We start from the raw sequence: 27,160 nt of genomic DNA, 5'->3' as shown, positions 1-27,160 counted from the left end.
TTTTTTCTCAGGAATTGAGACTGACATGTAGGGTCTCTTGCGGAACACAGAGATTTGATGATTCACATTACATCACTGACCACTCAGACCTCAATAGCCTGAGGTTTCGCCTTTCAGCAGAGGCTGTTTTGAATCTCCTTTAGGTTTTGGATGATTCCCTGGATGCATTTCACAATTTTTTTTTACGCATTATATAACAAAACACTGCTCATGCATATATATATATATATATATATATATATATATATATATATATATATATGAGCATGAGCAGTATATATAATTTTAAAATGGTACATTTTATTTTTCTAAATAATAATCAATTCATCATATTAGTTTATATATTTAAAAAATGTATTATATATATATATTAGGGCTGTCAGTTAAACGCGTTATTAACGGCGTTAACGCAAACCCATTTTAACGGCGTCAATTTTTGTATCGCGCGATTAACGGTCTTTTTGGCCTAGCAAACTTTGTAGTTTTTTTCACATGCTTTTGCAACAGGACGCGGCATGCGCTATGAAACCCATTCATTTCAATGGCTTGCGCTGCGCGAGGACGTTTTGTTGCGTACTCGACCAAAGCACAAGCGGATCTAGCTAGACCGGAAACAAAACAACAGGCACGCCGCACACACTTGTTTGGGCTTGCGAGCCGGCCAAATAGTTGGTTAACGTTACATTTTGAGTGGATGGCGAGCGCGAGACGCCGAAATGGATGCCAATAAGATTCTGAATGGAAAGTTTACTTTTAAAAAGTTGCCAAATGGTTCCATTGACAAGACCAAAGTGATATGTGTGTTTTGTCGTTGTGAACTGAGCTATCATCATCGCAGCACGTCCATTCTGAAATACCACTTGATGATGGCCAAGCACACACACACACACACACACACACACAGCTGATGCGAATTCTCCGCCCCCTCGTCAGTATCAGGACCTCGTCAGTATTTCTTTCACCCTTTTATTGATGGACAGTGTTACATTGAGAGATTATTTGCTCCAAGTGAGAATGTTAGTGTGAAATTAAACACTGTATATGCCAATGTTGTTTTCAATAAAAAACATTTGCACAAAGCAAGCCAATCCACTTTTCCATGTTCCAGAAAAAAATAATGGGACAAAATAAATCAAGAGACATTTAGAATAGATAAAAATGTGCGATTAATTGCGAGTTAACTATGACATTAATGCGATTAATCGCGATTAAATATTTTAATCGTTTGACAGTACTGATATATATATATAAATAAATAAATAAAATAATATATTATTGGTCTCAAAGTGCATCAAGCAAGTAGCCTGACGTCGTCATACTCAGATTCTAGTCAGAATGTGAGTCTGATACTGCTCCATTGGGCTGTGATTATGGGGCGTGTTTCAACCGAACCAGGAAAGAAAATGCCTCTGCACTCAATTGGATCGACAAATGCCTTGATCGCGGTTCTCTGTTCCTCTTTTAAAATGAATGCGCTGTATAGATCTTCTATAACAGACGCGACGGCGGAATCTACACATCTAAATTCTCCAGCGGAAGCCATTCTTTGTTGTAAACGAATTCAACCCAAGCGCTCTTTGGTGACGTGGATGATTACGTTACGGTTGATCATCTGTCCATCATCGTATAAAGCCCGCCCTGACAATTTGATTGGTCCGAACAGCTTTGGTTCGGGCATACTTGCTTCTCAACGGATCAAGTCTAGACCGAACTTCCCATCCTCAAATGTTGTGGGCAGAGCTAAGTTCGGCTGGCATCCAGGCTATCAAGCAAGGCTTTCATCGACAAACTTTTCCTTTTAAGTCACCTTTTTAAGGTTTTCTTTAAGTTTTGAATGATTTGGATGCTGGTCACATCTTTTATACCCAATACATCTCCCGACCTATTCAACCGTGCCCTCGAGTTCAGTGGTAGTTTAAAGAACCGCAGAGTTGCCCGTTACTGGAAAAGTAAAGCAGCACGTAGCGATCTCAGCACTATCTTGCCCATGTCTTGCCATCTCTACATGGTGTTTTTTTGTGTTCTTGTGCCATCTCAGACTTGCATGGGTATTCTGAGGCTAGCCAGACTCAAGCTGGCCCATGAATGACATCATGGATTCCTGGGGGCCAGAGTCCTCATAAATAATTACCTTTCTCTGGCTCAGGGTTGACGGGGGAATAAACTGTGCTGCAGATCCTGCGCTAAACTTCTGTATATGGTCCTTCTCGGCCACTGGGCAGATTCCCCCCTCGTTCACAGTGACGCTGGAGCTATGCGCTCTTGTCTAAATATTTACCCAAGCTGTTTAGTGATGCACCTACACACTGGACCTAGCCCATGTCTTCTCTTTTACTCGTGGGCGATGTTTGATCCATGTATGACAGAATTACCTTACCAAATAGTGTACACATTGCATTTACATTTATGCATTTGGCCAAGATGATTTTATCAATATATCAGTTCATGCATTCCCTTGGAATTGAACCAATGAACTTGGCGTTGGTAGCACATCTGCTCTAATTTAATGCACTTTTTGGCTCTTAAGATTATTTGAATCATTAGTGAGTTCATTTTAATTCATTAAAATGTTTCTGTAAAATATATGTAGGGAACTAGGTAGATCCACACCTTGCTGTTTATTACTAAGCATCATTGGTGCATATACTGTAGAAAAAAATGATTCACTCTTCATTCTGAATCTGGAGAATTTGTGGATTTCCTGAAGTCTTTCCAGTTGTTTATACTTGTCAGTGTCTTACCTGCTTTCTTTCTTCTGTTTTCTTTACCTCAGGCACCCAGCAATGACCTCCCTCTGAAACATATAGAGACAACAGTGAGTATTTCAAACCATGTTTGAATGTTGACATGTTTATGTATGTTTTCTTAACATCAGTATGGCCAATGGCATATTTTGTAGTTAACACTGCCTTCATCCACAAACTTTTCCTTTTCACTCACCTTCTTTAAAGTGAACATTGACATTGTTGGGTCAGTGTGAACATGACGGTTATGTTTCCAACATTCTAAGTACAACAGCCAAATGAAGAATGTTTGAAGTGTTGCCGTTTGTTGGGTCAGTTTGAACACGGTGTAAAGTCATTACTGACAGCTTCAGAAATAACGGCTTTAAGTTATAAATATTTAGGTCTTTAGCTAACACTGTTGCTATGCAGCTTCTGTAGTCTAAACTTCACCAGTCTAAACCTCACGGAGTGCTGAAGCTCAAATTATTGGTTGGATTAGCTAAACACAGCCTCGCTGGGCCTATAATGACTGCCCAATGAATATGCTTTAAAGGGACAGTACACTCAACCCTAACCTGACACAAAAATAACCTGTATGATACTATTTATTCCAAAAGAACACAAGAGAAAATTTCTTTCATCTCTCTTCCCACACAACAGCAGTTCAAAGTGACCACATCTGTTAATTCATGTTGCTTTTAACATCATACATGTTTGGAACGACATGAGTAAATAATGACAGGATGTTCATTTTTGGGTGACTGTCCCTTTAACTGGTTAGCAGAGGAAGAGATCTGAGTTGTATCTCAAGCATGTGTGTTCACTTGTGCCGCAGCCCCCCTCTCAGAAGCCCCTCCGTCCACCCCGTTCCTCATCCCCCTCATGCCTGGGTGAAGAACACTCTCTCCAGACACAGCTGTGGATGACTAACTGCCTTGATCCAAATAAAATTCAGACTTTCGTTTGGAGCCGTCCATATGAGCATGAGTATGCTCAGAGATTTAGGGACAGAGCAAAAGACTCTTATAATCCCCCTGAAACATCATTAGATCGTTTTATTGATACAATATTGAGCTGGAGGTTAGCCAAAGGAAATGGTAAAAAAAGCAAAGCCCTACATGTAACCAGGGATGTAAGAACAAACTGAAAGTGGGTGGGGCGTTTTAAACCTTATCCACTAATAGTCCAAAAGTCTGTGTTACCCAGAGTAGAATTACTGCCATGTTTTCGTTCATTCCACAGCCAGTTGGTAGAGGCTTATGACTTTTTTTAATCGTTATTTAATGTGAATGGCAAACATGGCTTTTTTTACCACCTCGACCAATTATTATTCATTATTAAATTATAAACATGTAATCCCACAATTAATTAAGTCTTCATATGATTTAAAATTAAGAATTATTATGATATGGAATTGTTATATGAATTATTATCGAATGCCACTGGTTTTCTTTGCCATTGTTATAGAGTTAGCAGTCTTCTTAATATATCAATACCATGATTAGTTTTAACAGTATGTAACCATTGTAAATCGACATAAATTATACTTCAAAATCACCTACACAAGCGTATTTATACTCGAGAATGCTTTGATGCGCTACCACAGCGCATGATCCCTAAGGGAACATCTGGCAATTCCACCAAGTGGTTAAAACGTATAATTTATTATAATATAATTTGATGTATAAAAATATAAAACATTTGGTGAATTGCAGAATTACAGGAAGGCATTGGCACAATTTTACCAGTAATAAGTTAGTCAGGTCACTAGGAACCTAACACAAGCTTTGGGACATTACAGTAGGCCTAATGTTTCTATAAAAAACAAATTGCGTACTGTGCATGCAGGGAGCTATTGACAAAATTTCACCTGTTTTAAGGTTAATAGGAACTACAACCTTTGAAACCTGATAAAAGAAAAAAAAAACTTTTACAGAAATTTCCTAAAAAAATATTTGTTTACTGTAGGGCAGGCTATATACATGAAGGGACAAACAGTCAGCTGTAGTAAGTCAGTCTACTACCAATACAATCAAGCTTTGGATTTTGAACATGTATGTTTTTGAATGTTAAAAGTAATTTTATTTAATACAAATGATACGTTTAAACAACTTGAAGGAATTGGCAGATGTTCCCTTAGGGTTACGCTGTGGTAGCGCGTCAAAGCATTAGACTGTAAATATGCAGCTATAATGCACGTAGGTGATTTTGAATTAATAAATGTAGTTACAATGTTTAGCTATACTGTTAAAACTAATCGTGGTGTTGATATTTTTTAGACTGCTGAATGAGTGGTGACTCTATAGAACAGTGGCAAGGAAAACTAACTTTATCGCGCTCCGAGAGCCCAGTGGTCGGGAGCATTTCCGTTGTGTTGCGGCTTTATTTCGTTGTGTTGTACATTTTCCGTTGTGTTGTGGCTTATTTCCGTTGTGTTGTACATTTTCCGTTGTGTTGTGGCTTAATTTCGTTGTGTTGTGGCTTAATTTCGTTGTGTTGTGAACTTATGTTTGCTTTTTAAATTTCGTTGTGTTGTGCACTACTGGGCCACCGTACAAATGTGATGCGTAACACGAAAATGAACCTCATCGGTTCTTGCTGAAGCTCAAACGTGATGCGTAACACGAGAATGAACCTCATTGGTTCTTGCTGAAGCTCAAACGTGATGCGTAACACGAGAATGAACCTCATTGGTTTTTACACGTCAAGCGGACATGCTTGAGCTTCCATTTACCACAACTGATGTGTGAGTTGATGAATGTTAATGTGAATAAAAGCCTAAATTAAATCTGTTCATCATATAAAGCGATTGAGCCTCTTCAGAAAATTGTATGAACTTTTTAAAGCGTCAAAGTAGTAGTTGCGATGCTGTCAATGGAGGGACAGAAAGCTCTCAGATTTCATCAAAAAGTCTTCATTTGTGTTCTGAAGATCTTGCTGATTTTGGAAGACATGAGGGTGAGCAATTAATGACAGAATTTAATTTTTTTTGCTGAACTAACCCTTTAAACATGATATGCTGGAGTTCTAATGACACACCAAGCCGACGTAAAAGTACTAGTGGCGATGCAAGCTGACTGTGTTGTCGACTCTCGTCGGCTGCGTCTCGGCCAAAAAGTTGTGCTTAAACACTAAAAGGACTAAAGGTGACTGTCAGCTAGCATGTGCGCTCTGCGACTGCGTGCAAGGAAATATCTGTCTATATCAGCAGGTATCAGTAGGCTATATTCATCATTCAAAAAGGGAAACCGAAAGTAGGACTGCATATATACAAACCATAAACAAAGCAGCGCTTGCTTACCATTCTGATCACTTTCCTCATTCCTGGCAGCTAATGTTGTTATGAAAGTATTTGTGCATTAGAATGCTCAGGTAAGATGATATAAAATTAAAATAGCCTTCTGTCTGTGCAGTCTTGACATCTTCTCGCTTTCATCACTTTTGCTTTTATTACCGTGCAATGACTCATTCACTAAGCTGAACAGCCGATCAGATTTCGCTCTGCCGATTCATCATCCTCAATCGTCTAAAATACGGCCGACATTGTCCAACTAGTGCCAACAGTGCGGAACACCTCACAAAAACTGGGCCGGCCGATACTGAACGAGGGGTGTGGCGAGCAGGACGAGGCCGAGGGCCATGAGAGAATGGCGCGAGGCCGGTGGCGTGATTGATAATGAGGTCTCGTATCTCCACTGTCGTCGCTCCTCCTTTATGCATCCGCTCCTCCGTGAGAGATACGAGACCGGTGCGTCGTGCAGGTGTTGCTCATTATCAATCACGCCACCGGCCTCGCGCTGTTCTCTCTCGGCCCTCGGCCTCGTCCTGCTCGCCACAAAGGGGCTTAATTTAAATTCAAACTGATTCCTCCAGGCTTCTTCGGCTTTAGTGCCCTGATGCCAAAAAGCTGTATATTGCTGTGAATTAAAATACATTGAGCTTGTAATTTATCATGCTGCATTATTCTTGGCATTGTGCGTATCTGTAAATAATCCAGAAAATAGCTCTCTAGATGTTTGGAGCAGTGTATGTTTGCAGCTGTCAGGCAGTATTACTCACTCTTTAGGCATCATGGGAAACCTGCACCACCCTCACCTCAAGGGTCTCCCATGGTCAGTTAGCTGTGGTTATGCTGATGTCTTGGATTCTCAATAACAAACCCTTTGAATCTCAAAGTCATTTTGTCATATGACTTCCTGTGTCATGTTTTTAGTTCAAGAGCTTGTTTTTCAAGGAGAGCTTGATAATATGCTTGCCTGTTTTTCTCTCATTTCTCATTTAGACCATAATTCTCCTGCTCTGAAGCAGTGATTGAGATAGATATGTTTTGAAATTGGCTTTGGATTGACTGTAGTCATTGGATTTGCATATTATTCTTTCTGGCTCTGATTTGGATGAGTCGTATTATGAGGAATCACATTTTTCTTCAACTTTTCATATAAAGGCTTCATTGTACTATGAAAACGTCCTCCATATAGTAAAAAGAGCATTTATTGAAGACTGAACCGCAAAGATGCTTTCTGATCTTCTGACGTCAAACCGATGAAGACAGTAGCGTACAGCCGCCCACATTTACACGTCAACAACACCTATTTAGTATTCAGAAATTTGGTCCATAAAGCCACAGCGAGGTAATATGGAGGAAGTGTAGATGCTATTATCTATAAACACTAGAACTTGCCAAAGTAAAATGTTTAAAGTTCATCGAATCCTATTTGTGATGGGTTTTTTTTAACGTAACTCTAATCATTTGGGTTAGTTTAATATTCTATATATACTATTTTACTGTTTATTAATATTTTGAATTAGCTTTCATTTTTATATTTTCAGTTTTGGGTTGTTTCTTTACTGTGTTAATGTATTTCCTATTGAAACAGGAAGTGACAGCAAGACATATGAAATGGCTTGTCACGGTTATACTGCAAGCTGATTTGCTGTCTGCTGCTTTTACCCGCTGTCAGGTGATATTGGGGAGGGACATTCTCATTCTTTGGAGCATTTGATTGATGCCCATTGGTGCAGGATGAGTCATCAATATTGTTGGCCTTAAAACTGTACATTTTAAATGTGTAAATGTGCATTTAGTCAACTTTTAAGAGTGTACTTGCCATATAAATGAAATAATAGAAATGGTGAAGTGTGTAGCTTTTCATTTCTTAAACAACCATGTAGGAAGACACATCATGACCATATTCCAGGATGACAATGTCAAGATTCATCAGGCTCAGATAGTGAAAGAATGTTTGGGAGGAGCATGAAGAATCATTTTCACACATGAATCGGCTCCTCTGAGTCCAGAGCTTAAATTCATTGAAAGTCTTTGGGATGTGCTGGAGGAGACTTTACAGAGTGCTGGACTCTTGCATTGTCAATACAAGATCTGTGCCAAAAATGAATGCACCTCTTGATGAACATAAAAATTGTGATGTTATTTCCATCAAGAGATCCATCAATAAAAAATTAAAATATAAAATACTTGGCTAGTTTTGCAATGTTAATAACTGTTGAAATGCATCATCACACTATGTGAAAAAGGTCCATTTCACATAGAAGGCTGCAAAATAACACAGCGTGCTTCAGGGTCAGCGAGAGGATGGAAAATGATCATGACCAAAAATGACAGCTATTTTTAGCATCCTAAGTGGACCTCAGGGATGAAAACTATGTATTAACAAAAAACAAAAAGTCTGATTTGACCTCTTTATATTCTCTATACTACATTTATATTCTAGAGAAAGCGAGGTGATGGGCCATGGTTTCCTAGAGGTGACACAACTGTGAATTGTTGAAGTTGTGAGGTCAGAATGATCATCTCCTCCAGTCAGCTGCTGAGTGTGTGACCCAGAGAGAGAGCAAAGGCTAGACGGAAGATCCAAACAAACGCGGGTGGCAGCAGCGCACACACGCACAGCATGGGAAAGAGGGAGGGGAGAGGTGCCGAGGAACAAGGAGGGGCCGGAGAGGGAGGCGGGAGGGAACAAAACAAGGGAAAGAGTAACTCTGCAAGTGGGAGAAGGAAGAAAGCTGCGGTCCGCTTGAGTTTGACGCCAGGCATGTGGCATCTTCGGCACAGCGCAGAACCAAAATAGAGCCAGGAACGTGGGGCGCGCTTCGGGAAAAGGGGAATGCAAGAAGAAGGGAAGCGTTATTTCCCGACCATGAATCCCAGCGGCTCCCTACGGAGGCGCTTGTCCTCCTTGCGTGATGCGTGGAGGTGGAGTACGGGTTACCTGTTTAAGGTAGGCCTTCAGGTTTCCGCCTGACTTTGATTGTGCGCTTTAAAAATACAATGTTCCAAAAGGAAGCTTCCGCAGCGATGCAATAGAAGAACCGTTTTGGGTTTTCAGTGAACAGTTCTTAGAATAACCTTTCCACTTTAAAGAACCTTTTATGCAATGGAAAGGTTCCATGGATGTTTAAGGTTCTTCGTGCCAATCAAAAGCCTTTATTTTTAAGAGTGTCGGTCTTTGTGCAGTTGCAACTTTTCCCTCAAAGCTATCCCTCGCTTTCTTCCCTGCACTCTCTGATTGTTCATTTGTCGGGCCCGCTCGAAAGCAGTGTTTCCAGCTGGTTTTGATCAAGCCTGGCTGAGACCCCGTCCAACCCCCCACCCACCCTTTCTTGGCCGTCCTTCTGGGGGTCGCAATTATCGGCTGATTAAGGGAATGTTTTTGGAGCCGGGCACGGTGTGGCGAGAGATGGAAGGTGGACCCTGTGGATGGAGAGAGGGGGTTTGCAATGCCAAGGGTGTTTTACTCGAGTGTGTCGCAATATCTTGCTCGGGCTATAAGTGAGCGACTTTGGCAATCTCTTTTAGAATGGCTTATTTGTGTTTCTTTTCGCTTTATGAGTGTTCATAATGGCCTGGCCCAGTAATATATACACACAAAAGTGTGTTACACTTCAAAATGTGTTAATGGTCTTTTACAGTCTGATCATTTGAAGCATGATTGGTCTCTAAGTACTATATGTGAAAACAATATTGTAGAAGATTTTTTTGGATTCTCGGGAAAAGAGGATTATTTAGGAAACTAATGCTGTGTGGGAACATTTTACTTAATGAATTTTCCTACACTGAAAGAAAAAAGGTGTAGCATTTGCTTTGAAAAAACTGTCACTGAGTTACAAAGAATTGATTTAATTAATTACACATTGAGTTAAACGTGAAATTTTGAAGTAGAAAGACTACGAAAAATAACAATGGAATATATATATATAAGTGATAGTTCCCCCCAAAATAAAACGTCTGTCATCGGTTACTCACCATCATGTCATCACGACTTTCTTTCTTCTGTGGAAAGAAGATATTTTGAAGAATGTTTCGACCGGTTTTACACAATGACAGTCAATGGGAAGTCACTGTTATTTTATACCCCATTGTCTTTCATTGTATGAACAAAAACATTGACACTTTCTTAAAAAGTATCTTCTTTTTTTGTGTCTCACAGAAGAAACAAAAAGTCAAATAGGTTTTAAAGGCATGAGGTGAGTAAATAATGACAGAATTAATTTTTTTAGGTGGACAGCTCCTTTAAGTCTTTATTTAAGATAATTATTAATTAATTAAAATGAACAGAGTTCCCACAGTCAATGTTTTGATTTCCAGACCTGTAAAAGGCATGCAAATTAGGTGATGTGTGTGAAGTTTTGATGCGTTTCATTGGAATTTTTTAATTTTTTAATAATTTTTTTTTGGATGGAGGGAGGGTTGTCTTGTCACAGCGACATTGACTCACCCAGTTGCATGAGTTTGGGCTGGGACTTTTTGAAAACAGTCATTTTGCAATGCCATTCCATATTTTGTTAACCAAATGGAATAGCAAATGGGTTTTGTTAGACACTATAATTCTGGCAATTTCTGTAGTGAATATTATAGTAAAAAAAAAAAAATTCTAGTTATGCACTACTGTATGGCATCGCTCATTAAGCATTGTCCCAGTTGAACCAGATTCAAAACTCAGAAAAATGTTTTCGTTTTGAAGACATTTGAACTTGAAATTTTCCCATCATTTCACTTCCTCAAGTTATTCTGTACTATTCTAAGACTGCTACATATGGGAAACCGCATACAAAGTCTATACAGTTTCTAGAAAAGGCCCCAGCACTGTGTATAATTATACGTTGGATTCTGGGTTTTCTTAGTAAGCATTGTTCCTTTTTAGTCGTGTCAGTCATACACTAGTATGTCATTTCGACGGTGAGCATAAACCACGCATCTTCTATCTACTTTTGTAAGACTCAGAGTGAGACCATTAACACTTTAACTTTTCTTTGTATCTAGATGTGATATTAAAGGTGAAGCGTGTATTTTTGTCCCTCTACCAGCAGCAAACCAAATTGCAAAAAATAGTGCAGAAATTACACACTTCACCTTTCAATGTCTCCAGTGTGAAATCCATATAATTTCGTTCCCTCACCTCACCTCACCTCACCTCACAGGCTGTCATTGCCTTTACAGTATATACAGCTGAGATGACATGTTCAATGCTAGACACAGACCACACGCTCACATCAGCTCTCTTTAACCTGTATTAACACAGGTTTGCATATGGAGAAACAAAAAGAAACTGTCCAAACAAATGGCCTTTTCATTGGTGTAATCAGCAGAACAGCCTAAGGTCTGGAGATGAAGAGTAAACCTCCCATTTGGATAACTGGTTTACGGTCATTTTTAAACAGGAAATGGGCTAAAAACATCTGGAAACTGTCGTATTTGAGAGATCATTATTAGTCCGCTGTATCGGCCAGGCTGAATAATTGGACATTATTTGGTCATTTCGAGATTATCTGCATAAGCTGAACAGAATGTCCTCTGTGTGTTGTGTTGATTCCAAACTCTACCGATAGCTTTGTTAATGTATAGTATTTTTTTTACTAGATTTTTTAGCAAAAATGGCATAAACTTCATTTTGTACACCTTTACAGTCATTACATTGTTTTGTGAATACATTGACATTATATCAGCAATCTTAAATTTTTTTGGATTTGTAAACTTTATACTTTTACGAAATGCAAGATCAAAGTTTAAAAAAATCTTCTATTGACTTTGGCCTACATTGAAAAAATGTTCAGAAATCAAAACTGACAGCATATATTTTCATGCATGGTCTCGTCTTGCATCTATTTAAGCATATATGCATTTTTACACTGTGTTCATACATAACCAACAGAAAACAGCAAATGGTTTAAAAAAAATCATTCTGTCTGATATCTCCTACAGGAATCGTGAATCTAGTTCAGACACTTGCTTTCCCCAAGTAGATTTTTATTTTTATTTTAACTAATTTTCTTTTCTTTTAGGGCTCAACCAAATCCTCCAAGAGCATGGAGTCTCGACACAGGCCATCCAGGTGAGAGATGTCATTGTCTTCATCAGAAATCAGTTTAGTCAATATCTCATGTGTTGCTATATGTGCTGCTTTAGTGAAATCACAAGGGATCTTCATAGCATTCCCAAATCCAGCTCCGTTTGACATCTGACTCTGCTTGGACCAGTCGCACATTCTTTATAGCAGTTTATGAGTGCAAAGAATAAACAAGTTTTAAAACATCTACACAGTCTCCGGGGATAAGTTATGATGTCCTAAAAGGGCTTCTCTCCCACATATATTAGATTAATAATGGCCCTTTTATCTTGAGTGATCGCTTGCTATAGATACTGGTAGCGAAGGAGACACTGCCCACCCATGGAAAAAACAAATCCTGTTATCATTGTTATACGCATTCATTTCTATCAGAAACATTTAAAATATATTCAACAGAATTGGCTATCTTATAAACAAAAACACTCTAGAAAGCACTCTAGGATGCAAACCAAAAGATAAGATTATTCCAAACAAATGAAATATTAGTCTCCAATTATACAACACTTGAGTTGATCTCGGATCCATTCCGATGGTCTTATGTCTCTCAGCTGTTGGGTGTGTTCATGCCAGGCTTTGTGAAATACATCACTACAAATAGCTCCCATTTCAGCTACCAGGGGGATTTTTACTCTTTATTTACATGAGCAGCTATTTTATTTGTCTCTTGTTTTTGGGAAACTGTCCATTTGGGCACAACCTTAAAACGAGACCCTTTGAGAACCATTTTTTTTTCTGCCAAAAAGAGCATTCCTGTTTTGTTTTGTTTTTATGGCAAGGCATTTTTCAATGGTGGATGGAGTTTGTGTGGTACTGTAGTCTAACTTATTTTGGAGAATGAATTGCACCCGCTGATAGCACTGTTTTATTTGCATGCACTATCTGTGTTGTTTTAGTGGCCATTTAACTCAGGAATTATGCAAAACAGTTAACGGTACAAACATACCCATAGAATATATGAAAAGCATTTGAGATCAGCTCCATCATTTTCCATCATTTGATCATCACTTGATAACTTATTCCATTCTCAGTTGAAAATGTGCTTAAACTTTTGTTTTCAATTCCACAAAACAAATAGTGCAAACAAAAGGCAATAGTGACTTATTCTTTTTTAAAGCACTGTTTCACTGCATTTAGAACCTGCTTAAGATGGATTATGGTTAGTGGATATGTTTGTTTAAAAGTGAATGAATGCACAAACCTTATGGGCTTTCAAAAGGATTGTGTGAACAGGGGGGCATCCTTAAAATTAAAGGATTGTTCAGACATTGTTACGCCTTGTATTTTCCACACACTGAGTTCATCCAGAGAGATCTCTTGAGAGCTGTGCAATGTTGTGTGTGTTTTGCCAGACAGTGTGGTGCAAGTACAATGTTTATATGTCTTGTACCATTCACAATCATGTGTTATTTACATTTGTTTCTCTGAAATGCACTGAATGCGAATCGCTTTTCGATTAAAATCAGCCGTAGAGAGATTTACATGATTTACTGTAGCTGCAATCCCCAGAAAACATGACGAAATCCAGATTTTCCTATGCATGGCTTCATTGCTAAACAAGGGCAAAAATGGGCCTCACCAACAGGTATCTTTCCAAAAGCTACACAGCCTGAGTTCAAACACTGACCGTAATTTACTAAAGGTTTGCATGCTCAATAGTGAGCTGCCTTACTGTCTGCTTCCTACATCACTAAAGCACACAGGAAGCAAACTCATGGTTGATTTCAATAGAGCTTTGTTAGCATGTTGTAAAATGAATTGTGAAAAACTAACTATAAAAATGAAAATGAACACACATAAAACCCATTTTTTCAAAAGTATTCAAACCCCTTCAGTTTTTTTCACATTTTTATGTTGCTGCCTTATGTTAAACTGCTTTAAATTATTTTTTTTCCTCCTTCAAATTAATCTACAATCTACGCTAATCTACACGTACACCATGATGACAAAGCAAAAAACAGATTTGTGATAACATTGCAAATTTATAAAAAAAAAAGGAATGAATTACATTGCATAAGTATTCATACCCTTTTCTGGGACACTTGAATTTTAGCTTGGAATCATTCCAATTTCACTTCGATTGGACATAACCTGTGGTAAATTCAATTGAATAGGTATGATTTGGAAAGACACACACCTCTCAATAAAAGGTCTAACAGCTAAAAATGCATATCAGAGCAAAAACCAAGCCATGAGGTGAAAGGAACTGCCTGTAGAGCTCAGAGACAGGATTGTGTCGAGACACAGATCTGGGGAAGACTACAAACAATTCTGCTGTATTGAAGGTTCACAGAAGCATGTAGCCTCCATAATCCTTAATAAAAGAAGTTTGGAACAACCAGGACTCTTCCTAGAGCTGAACTGAGCAATCAATGAGGAGGGCCTTGGTTAGAGTGGTGATCAAGAAGCTGATGGTCACTCTGGTTGAGCTCCATGGTCATAAATGGTGATTAGAGAAACTAGAATAAGGACAAACATCACTGCAGCACTCCAGCAATCTGGGCTTTATGGCAGAATGGCCAGACGCAAACCTCTCCTCAGTGGACAACATGAAAACCCTCTTGGAATTTGCTAAAACGTACCTAAAGGACTCTTTCAGACTGTGAAAAACAAGATTATCTGGTCTGATGAACCTCATTTACAAGCATCATGTCTGGAGAAAACCAGGCACTGTTCATCACCTGCACAACACCATCCCAACAGTAAAGTGTGGTGGTGGCAGCAACATCAGCTGTGTTTTCTTTTTCTTTTCTTTTTTTCAGCGGCAGGGACTGGGGAACTTGCTCAACACAGCAAAATATAGAGATATCCTTAATGAAAACCTGGTCCAGAGCATTCAGACCCTCGGACTGGGCAACAGGACAATGACCCTAAGCACAAAGCTGAGACAATGCAAGAGTGGCTTATTTACAACTCTGTGAATGTCCTTGAGTGGCCCACCCAGAGCCTGGACTTGAACCCAATCAAACATCTCTGGAGAAACCTGAAAATGACTGTCCACCGACGGTCCCCATCCAAACCGGCAGAAAATCCCCAAATGCAGATGTGAAAAGCTTGTCACGTCACACCCAAAAAGACTTGAGGCTGTAAAGGTGCTTTAAATAAGTACTGAGTTAAGGGTTTGAATACTTATGCAATGTACTTATTTCAGTATTTGCAAAGTTGTCACAGATTTGTTTTTTGATTATGGTGTATGGAGTGCAGATTGATGTGAAAAAAACAAACAATTAAATTAAATTAGTTTAACATAAGGCAGCCACATAACAAAATGTGAAAAAATGAAGAGGTTTATATACTTTCGTAAGCCACTGTACTGCATATACCAGAATGCATTTAGACATGCTCAATGTATGAAAAAATATTGCATTCAAGTGTGTGTGTGTGTGTGTGTGTGTGTGTGTGTGTGTGTGTGTGTGTGTGTGTGTGTTTTAAGCTAGTCACAATGCACTCTGGGATTCTCCAAAAAGAGAATTCAGGCTACTTTTTAAAACAGTTTTCAGTTTGGGAGCACACCAAAATGCTGCCTTCTTAGGAAGCTTACTAGGTTTTGGAACGGAGCACTGGATTTAAAGATGGCCGTCCTCCTGCTGTACTTCTCTCTGATTGCCTTGAAATCCAGACTTGAGGAGAGAGTGAGGTCAGAGATGGGGGCCTGATTGTGGTTACATCCTTGGCAGACCTACGCCTCACCAGTGACCAAATTGTTTTCTTTTGTCTTCCCTGCTGCACACACGGAATGCAGGATATTTTCATATCTCGTTTGTTTATCTGTGCGATCAATCTTTCCCCACTATATTTTATTCAAACCATACTGAACATCAGATATGTGTTTAATACACTGTTCAGCGCTGACATGTTTGAGGTGAGGCGTTCTTCTGAAAAAACATGGTGATTTCATGATGTCATGTACTTTACTTGACTTGTGAGACACAAGACTGTGCTTGAGTGAATGTTGTGAATTGCCTTTGTTGCACACCGAAAAAAAGCAAATGATTTGCTGTAGACATGCCTTGTTATTGCTAATGTTCTCTTACCGCTATCTGGTCTTCTAATTTTTCCAGGAGTTTGAGTTTGATCCAGGCCATGGAGGAAAACTATGAGGTGGACCTGGTCTACATTACAGAACGCATCATTTCTGTGACCTTCCCCAGTAATGTAGAAGAACCGAGCTACAGCGCTAACATAAAGGAGGTGGCCACCATGCTACGCTCTAAACATGGTGACAACTACTTGGTGAGACCTCAAAACTCAATAGCTTTGAGGGTTACACTTTATTTCGATTAGTCCACTTTAGACATTCTACTAACTAGAAGTAACTTTGCAACTTTAGAGTAATAGTAGACTGTTAGTGGACTGTTCGGGTTCTGGTTGGAAGAATAAGTTTACATGTAGTTGCAAATTTACTTATAATCAAGAATGTCTGTTGGGGACCATCAAAATAAAATATCAGCAGTTATTAAGCAGTCCACTAATACTCCAATGAGAGTTAGTTGACATATAGTTGCTAAGTTATAGTTACTAGAATGTGTAAAGTGGACTATCGAAATAGTGTTACTGCTTTGAGTACTAATTTGAGTTTATTAGTAATTGCAATACAATCACAGATGTAGATGTAAAACAATTGGGGGAAATAATTTACAAATTGTATTTATATTCATATAATTTATTTAGAAATATATTACATTTTTTATTTAAAAAATGTATTGTATTTATATTATTATTTATATTATTTTTTACAGCTCTTTAACCTCAGTGAAAAGCGATATGATATCTCCAATCTGAATCCCAAAGTGAGTAGAGTTTACTGTTTTATGTTATCTAATGTAGAGATGTTGGTTCCTTTTGGTCTTCCTTATGCTCTTGTGTGTTTGTTTGCGTGAGGTGCTGGATTTTGGCTGGCCGGACCATCACGCTCCAGCTCTGGATAAGATCTGCAGCATCTGCAAAGCCATGGACACTTGGATGAATGCTGACAGTCACAATGTGGTGGTCTTACACAATAAGGTACTGTTTTAATTGTTGTTCTCAGCATGTAATAAAAAAACACAGTGAGCTGGATTTGAAGGCATTATAAATGCACTAATGATTTGAAGGCTCTTCCAAAGATATATGCAACTGGCAATGCCCATAATGCACTGCAAAGAAAACTATTCAAGGTGTTTACCAAAGCAAAAGAATTGCAGTTATAGATGTAATTGTAAACCTAGTAATCTAATGATTATGTATATTCCATCAAGAGGTGCATCATTTTTTTATTCAAGATCTTGTATTGACAATGCAAGAGTCAAGCACTCCATCAATTAGGATTAGAAGAACTGTTACCAAACATATAACAGGCTTGAAGCATAATAGCCTAATCACAACAATAATGGTCCCATCATAGACTCTAAAGCATTTGTCTATTTAAATCCAAACAGTGACTTTTGTGTGTGTGTGTGTGTCTATCATCGATTTAAAAAGCAAAAATGAAATATGTATTACAATTTGTTACATGTTTTAATGCATATTAAAGTATTGTTTTGTTAGCTTAGCAAAATGCTAACTTGTTACTTGTTATTGATATCTATTGTGATTTGAGTCTCACGAGGTATCATGAGAGTTTTGATGCTCCTTCAATAGCCAGCAAGGAAGCGCACTAGGTTTTGAAACTGATGTTTGGATAATAGTTTTCTCTCTGCACAGTAGGCCTATAGTTACTGTAAATAGTACCCATAGTGCTTTGTCAGTAGATGGCGTTCTCATGCTACTCCTAATAAACCTGGGGTGGTGTGGGCCCAAAGGTTATGGTGGTCTGAACAGTGAGATTTATGAAGCAATTGCAGAGTCTTTACGTGAGAAAACATGACTGAGTTTACATGTAAAGTTAGTACTTCGCCATTGTTTTGAAAGCCCTTGCCTGACCCAGTCTTGAGGTTCAAGCTAATCTGTTTTCTTAAACAATTCATTTGAATTTACTCTTTCATCGCCCTCTGATCTGGTTAAGTCACATTGCTGGTTACCACTTAAAAACATTAGAATGATGACAATGCATTTTGAAGTTATATTGGAAAATGTTGTTTTTGAGGATAGCGGTATTGTTAAATGCCTCTCTAATGAAAGGGATTCTGTCCGTGAGTATAAACGTCAGAAACCAGCCTCTTGAGGAGTTTGTGGGTTATCTTCTAGACCACTGGTTCATCAATCCTGAAATGGTCTAGTGCTTTCAGAAAGCCATTTCACTGTATTTCCACTTGATTTCAAATACACCCGACTCTTTCCACACCCTCAAAGTGCATCTTACACATTACTATCCGTAAAACTCTTCATGAGTCTTTCAAGAAGTGTAGCACTGCCAAGAGAGGTTGTGATCTGGATTTAGAAAGGGCCAGAGATGTCATAAACACAAATATCCTGCCTTTTTAACAGGAAACCATAAACATTGTATTGTTATGGCAACCTGTGTTGTTCTTTGTAACAGTGGAAAGACGAGGCAGTGGCTTGATGGTGGAAATGTTCACTCATTCAGAAAGAGCACAACTGTGTTCAAAATGACTCAAACCATAGATTAAATAATGTGTTGTATTTCTGTCATGTACTTTGCTGTCATGTTTTTTTGGGGGGGTCATTCATGCAGCTCTGATGTACCTTTTCACTGTTATTTTAGCCATTACCATTAACATAGTATTTTTGTATTTATTAATGTTTTGAATACATTTTTTATATTTTCCATTTTCATTTTAGTTATTGTGTGTGTGTGTGTGTGTGTTTTCTTGACAGTATTTCCATGTTGGAATTTCACTTATGTGACATATATAATCATCTTAGTTTGTTCTTAAATATAAACAAACTAATATGACTTCCATCTGAAAAAAAAAAAACATGTTAAATATGTAGACGTATATGGTGGAGACATGAAATAATGTACTGCATTATTTGATAATCCCATCTGCTTCTCTCTATGCAGGGAAACCGAGGTCGAACAGGGGTGGTTGTGGCTGCGTACATGCATTACAGCAACATATCGGCGAGGTAAGACATGTAGACTGCGTACTGTCTGTGTTTATTGAGTTAAAGATGCTCCTCTGAACACTTATTATGGAAAGACCTTAATCCCACATCACAAGACTGGCCACACGTTAGGTAACACATGAGCGGGGGGGGGCGGCGGGAAAAACAACTGCCAAAACGCATCACTTTACAAAGGAGGATTTGTCTCAAGACTCAAATTAAGTGCTGATCAAATTCATCTCTAATGCAAAAAGTGCTATTTTTATGAACAGAAAGCTTCCAGTAAATTCAAGAAGCAATTTAGATACTTTTACTGGAAAACTAGACAAAGATCCTCATTAAGAATATGTCGTCTTGTTTGCAATGTGTTGGAGAAATTTCCCCAAACGTGTTTCCTGTGCCTCTGCAGTGCGGACCAGGCTCTGGACAGGTTTGCCATGAAGAGGTTTTATGAAGATAAAGTGCTTCCTGTGGGTCAGCCTTCCCAGAGAAGGTCAGTTGTGCATTGTTTTCCCCATCTTACCTCTTATCTTTGTTCTTTATGAGTTTGACCCTCATTTGTGAGCATTCAGTTTCAGCCATTGTTCAAATTTATGAGCTTCACCTCCAGATAACATTGCCCCAATCATGCACACGATGCTCGTGTAGATTTGTTAGGATAAGTTGGGTTATGTGTTGTTTACCTCACCATACCCTATGGCAGTGTGGTATGTCCTTAAAATGAGAAAAAAAAAGTTACGTAATCTCTTTCTGAGCGCCACATGTCTGATCTTGCCTCATTACCGGCACTATCATTCTGTATGCAAATGACATATCTCTCACTACAACCAGGTCTCAGATCAGATGTGCTCAAACTATTGTTGCAGTTGCAATCCAATTCACTGTGATTGCTAATACTGAAAAAAATATGCTACCATTCAAAAGTTTGGGGTCAGCAAGATTTAATTTTTAAAGAAATGTATACTTTTGCAAGGGCGCATTTTGATCGAAAGTGACAGTAAAGATATTTATAATGTTACAAAAGTTGTTAAAATGCTGTACTTAAAGCTGCCGTCGGCAACATTTTTTTGATCATATTCAGTGAAATCAACACTATAATCTGACAGAACAACATAAATAAAGTGGTTTTAGATAAAAACCCGAGCTTCTAACTCCACCTGGAGCGTGTTATTTGTTTTGCAAAAATCCACAGCTCCCGGTTCATCATGTCCAATCAGCGCAGGGGGGTGTGAGATCTGACTGTCAATCACAGATCGGGCACACGCCACCCCTCGCGCACGTTACAATCACATGCACACGCCTGAAGTTCGCGCAGTAACGAAGATCTCGAGTGATGGCGGAAAATCAAGTAAGCTCATTTAGAGTATAAATGACGTTAGCAATTGCAATCTATCGGTAGATTAGCCAGGACAGCATACCTCCAAATACTCCATGGTGTTGATGGATGCTGATGAGACGGGCGCGTTCACTGAAAATCTGGTGCACACGCACTGACGAGCATGAACTCGGTCACGGTGGGAGGGTATCCGTTGATAGTGGGGGAGGGGCATGAGAGTTGTAAACATTCAAAATTTTCCTAAATCCACTCAATCTGCCAGACTTGCCGACTGGAGCTTTAAGAATCCTGAAAAACTATGACAATTTCCATAAAATTGCGCTGCATAAATATTTTCAGCATTGATAATAATAATGAGGAATGTTTCTTGAGCAGCAAATCCGCATATTAGAATGATTTCTGAAGGATCATGTGACACTGAAGACTGGAGTAATGATGCTGAATATTCAGCTTTGCATCACAGATATAAATGACATATTAAAATAGGAAAACAATTGTTTTAAATTGTAATAATGTTTCACAATATTGCTGTTTTACTGTATTTTTGATCAAATGAATGCAACCTGGGTGAGCAGAAGAGACTTCTTTCAAAAACATTAAACAATCTAACTCTCCCCATTTTTGGGGTGCACACGTCACAATATTCCTCATTCCCGCCAAAGGCATACGCAAAAAGAAAGGGGGCGAGGCCAGGTTGAGTTGCATTAGTAGTGTTTTGAAACTCATGGTTACGGTAAGGGGCGTGACATTTACCAAACAAGCTTGAAGCGGTTGACCAATCACAACACACTGGCCCAGCCGACCAGGAGTGTTACTGAAAGACTAAGAAGAGAGGTGCTGCAACAATGTAAAATATGTGAAAAATAATGAATGATGAAAACCTATTCTAGTAGACCCCAAAAACAAAATCAAGACTTCGAAAAAGGGCATAATAGGCCCCAATTAAATAAGTAAAATGAGGGGTATTGATCATGTGACGTTCTTTGAACAGATGTTCTTGCTGTTCTCTGGAACATCTCGAAATTATGCTGGAGAACATGAACATTAGGTTTTGGTCATGTCAGCTCCAGTGCTTTCCAGTTCAGCCTTTCACTCAGAGTGCAATGGTCAATATATAATTTGCAACCAAAAAAAAAATTATATTATAGAAAATAATGTTTACTAGTAGTTTCAATGATTTTTGGATCCCAATGTACAGTTACACTGATAAACGTGTACCTGCACTTTGTGCCACACACCCATTTATGCCTCATAAGGGAACACTTGGCCACGGATGTGCTGCTTTTACAGAATCAAGCATTCCATCTGTATATGGAAGCACTGGCACTTCAGGCTTCATTAAAACTAGATTTCATTGGGGCACATACTTGTGCTCCCTTCATGGAAAATGGAAAAGCAGAGTCATGGTAAGAGCTAGCTCCAGGACTAAAGAAGAAGCTTGTGATTTCTGGAATAGAGGGGCCCTGGCTGAACAACTGAATGTTCATGGGAAACCAGGCCTCGGGCGATCTGCCAGGAAGATGCAGAAACACTGGTCACTGTCTCTCTCCAGAGACACAACCTCAACGTTCAAGAAGAAAAATGCTTTTTCCTGTTTATAAAACCTAACATCTGTGCTAAGGGTTCGGAAACACAGCAAAACGCTCCTCAACTGCAGATGAATCCGTCTTATGACCCTAAATGGTGTTGACAACAGTGTTTAGATAGTATGCTTTGTAATACACACTCGCATGAATATGTCTTTTGCTGGAAACCCGAGACTTTCACACACTCAGCATACAACAGGTGCGTCTGCGTTTCTTAAACGGATGGTTGTCACGATAAATTCAGTAGCAGATAGCAATGCCATTGAAATGGTTTTATACCTCAGCAAAAACTTACATGATGTCCAATAGGTCCTTTATTTAAAAATATACAAAATATTCAGTAAATATTAATTATTCTTATTTTTCTAGACATATTTCTTTTTTTTGTAAACATATACTGTATATAGTAACAGAAATACGGTTCAATTTGTTAACATTTAACTAATGGTAATTTTACTTTAAAATAAAATAAAAACAATGCATCAGTATGTGTAGAAATTAACGTTAACCTAGATTAATAAATGTTGTAAAGGGATTGTTAGGTCATGCATTAATGCTAATGCCTTAATCAACTAACTTAAGTATTACTATATATTTTATATAGTTTAATATGTAAGTTTTAATATATGAAACATTTTTATATTTTGTGTACTGTATTTTACAAAAAAAATACAAAAGTGATTAACTCAAACGTGGGTACGTGCACTTTTAGGCTGCCATCATTCTGCTCTTTTTGATTCTTCATCTTTCTGATTACTGTAATTATTGTAAAGGGTGTATTTTTTGAATGGCGTGTTATTGAAGTACCAGCAGTTTTGACATCTCTAGTACACACTTGTTCATATCTTAGTCCCCCCCTGTTGTCTGTTGTCCACTAGTTTAGTTTATTTCTGATAATCTTGTGTTTTGCTCTAGGTATGTGCAGTACTTCAGCGGTCTGCTCTCCGGCCACATCAAGATCAACAACAAGCCCCTGTTTCTGCACCATGTGATCATGCACGGGATCCCAAACTTCGAGTCCAAAGGAGGTGAGCTGAAACGCTCTGGCTGTGGGCCGTCTGTCAGTGACTCCCGGAGGTGTTGAAGGCAGGTTTCTGGGGTCCGTCTCCAGTCCTGCTGCTTTTGACACCTTCCTGTCAGACTGACAACACGCTGCTCTATTACACACATCTCGGGTGATCCGATCACAAGAGGTCAGCGCTAAATACAGCTGTAGACGGGGTCCAGAATCTGATCATTGAAACCACAGTCGGGCGTGGTCAGAGAAACATGTGACCACATCACATTTGTAGTATAATCAAATCCATCCTCCCAAACAAGATATGTGTGGTGTTCTTAAAATGCTGGACCGTAAAGTCTTCTAAGGTGATTAAAAAAAATATATATTATTGACAAAAAGCATCAAATCAAATTATTTGAATTGACTGATTAATGAACTACATATAAACATAACAACAAATTATGATTATTTTGAAAGAGTTAGTTCACCCATTTGGCAATCATTTACTCCCCACATAATAATAATAATAATAAAATATATATATGATTGAATGAGGCATTTATATAGCGCTTTTCATATGTACTACTGTACACCTAAAGCACTTTACAATCATGTCGGCGTCTCTCCTCACCCACCACCAGTGTGAGCATCCACTTGATGATGCGACGACAGCTACAGTACAACGGCGCCAGTGCGCTCACCACACACCAGCTATAGTTGGAGAGAGAGTGATAGAGCCAATTCAATGGATGGGGATTATTAGGAGGCCATGATTGGCAAGGGCCATTGGAGGGAATGTGGCCAGGACACACACACACATATATATATATACTGTATGTATATATATATATATATATATATATATATATATATATATATATATATATATTTTATATATATATATATGTATATATACTGTATGTGTATATATATACAGTATGTGTGTGTAATTTACAATTTATATAGAAAATAAAACATAAATATTATTAAAAAATATATATATATATATATTGTTTATTTTTAAAGTGCTTCATCACTTGTGAAATTTATATTATAAATTATTTTTAAAGTAAACAAAATTTTATTAGGAGATTTCGTTATTTATTTTAAAGTGGTTCACCACCTGTCAAAGTTTGAGAACAATTGCTTGAAAAAAATAGTCCAATAAAAATATTTAGAAAAATATCACATGTAGTTTGATCTTTCTCAAGATCGCAAGTAGTGCGACACATTGGAGACCGTGTAAATACCCAAAAATATTCTATAAACATTAGGGATGTCCCGATCCGATCACGAGATCGGAAATCGGGCCCGATCACGTGGTTTCAGACTCGATCGGAATCGGACGTTACTTCCCGATCAGGACTCGGATATATGTAAATTAGGGGTGTAACGGTACATGTATTCGTAATTATTGAACCATTTCGGTACGAGGCTTCCGGTTCGGTACGCATACAAACCGAACGATTCCTAGGACCATTTTCCCTGCAGACAAAATCCGCGCTGGCGCGACCACCACAACATTGCGCAACATCAAATGGCAAACGTAATGAAAGCAGAACGAAACTGCGCTACTCATTATATTGTGCTTAACGGACCGTTTATCAGTTCGGACCAGCAACATCTGTGCAGCGCGAGATCAAGCGACACTGTGCTGCTAAGAGATCCAGTGAAGAAAACATTTGAATTCGCCACTGAAGTAATAACATTGCTGCGAGATCTAGTGAGAAGCATTCAAATTTCTCCGTTATTAACCGTAGATCTCTATTAGATCAAACAGCGCTGACGTGGGAACCAGGAGAAACATTGTGCCGTGAATGAACATGGATTTAATGTTTGCACTTCAAAACTCAAATATTATATAAATATATATTTAAATGTTATTTTTAATGTGATTACCAAAACATTATTTGTTCATCCTTCAAAGATTACCCCCATTTATAAACCTGAAAGTTTCAAGATGTAGGAAAACTCAAACTTATTTAAAAATAGTTTTTCTTTTAATAAATAGGAAATTTCTCCGGCATTTCTTTCTTTTTGCTGTATCGTATCGAACCGAACCGCAAATTTTGTGAACTGTTACACCCCTAATGTATTCTCATTATTTTTTTATACACTTTTAAAACATTTTTATTTTTTGTTTACATGCCTGCCGGGTATTTTAAGTTGAGGTGCTATTTGTTTTTATATTAGACTTTTTCTATATTTACTGTTGCACTAAAGTCCAAAAGTGAAGATTTTATGTTATTTATTACTTGTTTGTACAAGCTACCTCACAGAAGTGCTCTGTTTGTTAACAGAGTTGTTGAATGTTAAAATAATGTGAATTAAATAAAAAAATAAGGAACATCCTGGATCTGTTTTTTCTCTCTTCTTTATTCTTTTTTTATGTATTATAAGTATCGGATCGGGACTCGGTATCGGTAGATACTCAAAATCAAATGACTCGGACTCGGACTCAAGGGCAAAAAAACCTGATCGGGACATCCCTAATAAACATCATAGAAAGTCTTGCCTCTGCTTGTGATGGTTTCATCTGGGACGCATGTTAATATAATTAGTATAAACAGGGCCTTAGAGAGTTAGAGAGAGCATTTCTGCTCCACGACGAAGACCTTTAGATATTCCACTTTTAGAGCTTTGCTAACATTTTGTTTTTGTTCTCTCTCATGGTTTCTCAGGTTGCCGCCCTTTCCTCAAGATCTACCAGGCTATGCAGCCCGTCTACACATCTGGGATCTAGTAAGAAACACCCCATGTTTTCCTACACGGTATTGCTCATGCTTCCCTGGCATGTAGCCCAGCCTTCAGGACGTCCAATCACGGGCGGCCCTCTGTGTCTGGGGGTTGGGGGCTTCTGAATCACACACACACTCTGAGGAGCCCGCATGTGCTTTTCCCATACATCACTGAACTCGGCCCCTGTAGCTTCCTCCATGCTCAGACTACAGCTTTGTTGTTATCACTAGAGATGGACCTTTCAGTTCAATACAAATAGAAATATGTCAAGCATTAATCACTCGTATGTTTAGGCTCACGTTTGTGTTTTTAATGTGAGGTTGTTTGTGGTTAACGGGTGTGTGTCCGACTGGTATTTTCAGTAACGTCCAAGGAGACAGTCAGACCAGCATCTGCATCACCATCGAACCCGGCCTGCTCCTGAAAGGAGACATTCTGGTAAGAATGAATCTCACAAAACCTGTCAGAAACATGTCTTGGTCATACGTCAAGCCTAATTCAAAAGAATCCTAATTTTTATATAAAGAAAATGAAGCTTATTTTCGAACCATAAAGTTCTGACATTATTTCCATGACTGTTAAGATATATTAAATTCTATATTCAAATTTAATTTAATTTTAATTTAATTTAATTTAATTTAATTTTTTTATTCTTTTTTTTTTATTCTTATTATTTATTTATTTATTTTTATTCTTATTATTTATTTATTTTTATTTATTTATTTATTTATTTATTTATTTATTTATTTATTTATTTATTTATTTATTTATTTATTTATTTATTTATTTATTATTTTATTTAATTTTTTTACACAATGGTAATTTTTTGGTGTACTTCCTTTATAATTTTTTAAATAATAATAATCTACGGTGGCCGAGAGAGCTCAACGCGCTGCAACTGATGAAAATGCATGCAAATAGAAGAAAACACATGCAAATAGAAAACAACGCGTGCAAATAGAAAACAACGCGTGCAAATAGAAAAAAACACATGCAAATAAAATAAAACGCATGCAAATAGAAAAAAACGCATGCAAATAGAAAAAAAACGCATGCAAATAAAAAAAACACCCGCAAATTAAGAAAACATCTTCATCAGTTTCACAACACACGTGTGCTCCAAATACTCACAACACCACCAAATACATAAACGCGCTGCAAATAACACAGAGCACAACGGAAATGTTTCCAGGGGAACCAAATGAGTGACGAACCCGGCTGGGACGTGCTGGCATAGATATCCATAAATCTATGCGTGCTGGTGCTTACAGCTTAAAATTATACTTTATTTATTTGTTTATTTATTTGTTTGTTTGTGCAAAACATACAGAGATTACATTTTTTTATGACATACAACTTGTATACAATGTACAAAATGTATTAACAATATGTTCAATGTCATCAGAATACAAATGAGAAAAGAA

At 38.1% G+C, this 27,160-nt stretch overlaps 1 protein-coding gene across 10 annotated transcripts in view; it reads left to right on the top strand.

Moving 5' to 3' along the window:
• tns1b (tensin 1b) overlaps positions 1–27,160 on the top strand; it is a 307,710-nt gene that overhangs the window by 214,702 nt on the left and 65,848 nt on the right. For 9 of the 10 annotated variants that reach the window (XM_056264008.1, XM_056264007.1, XM_056264004.1 and 6 more), the window contains 10 exons: positions 2,774–2,815; positions 12,027–12,076; positions 16,150–16,321; positions 16,828–16,878; positions 16,970–17,092; positions 19,032–19,096; positions 19,485–19,568; positions 22,913–23,025; positions 25,679–25,739; positions 26,099–26,174. In XM_056264008.1, the coding sequence (XP_056119983.1) occupies positions 2,774–2,815; positions 12,027–12,076; positions 16,150–16,321; positions 16,828–16,878; positions 16,970–17,092; positions 19,032–19,096; positions 19,485–19,568; positions 22,913–23,025; positions 25,679–25,739; positions 26,099–26,174 (837 nt within the window). Of the gene's footprint in view, positions 1–2,773; positions 2,816–8,752; positions 8,966–12,026; positions 12,077–16,149; positions 16,322–16,827; positions 16,879–16,969; positions 17,093–19,031; positions 19,097–19,484; positions 19,569–22,912; positions 23,026–25,678; positions 25,740–26,098; positions 26,175–27,160 lie in introns of those variants that run through there. The other variant, XM_056264011.1, reaches the window with a different exon arrangement.

Source organism: Rhinichthys klamathensis, unplaced genomic scaffold (genome assembly GCF_029890125.1).
Source record: "Rhinichthys klamathensis goyatoka isolate OS25496 unplaced genomic scaffold, OSU_Roscu_1.1 h1tg000212l_1, whole genome shotgun sequence".
Taxonomy (NCBI): Eukaryota; Metazoa; Chordata; class Actinopteri; order Cypriniformes; family Leuciscidae; genus Rhinichthys; species Rhinichthys klamathensis.
This window is presented reverse-complemented; position numbering and strand designations above follow the sequence as displayed.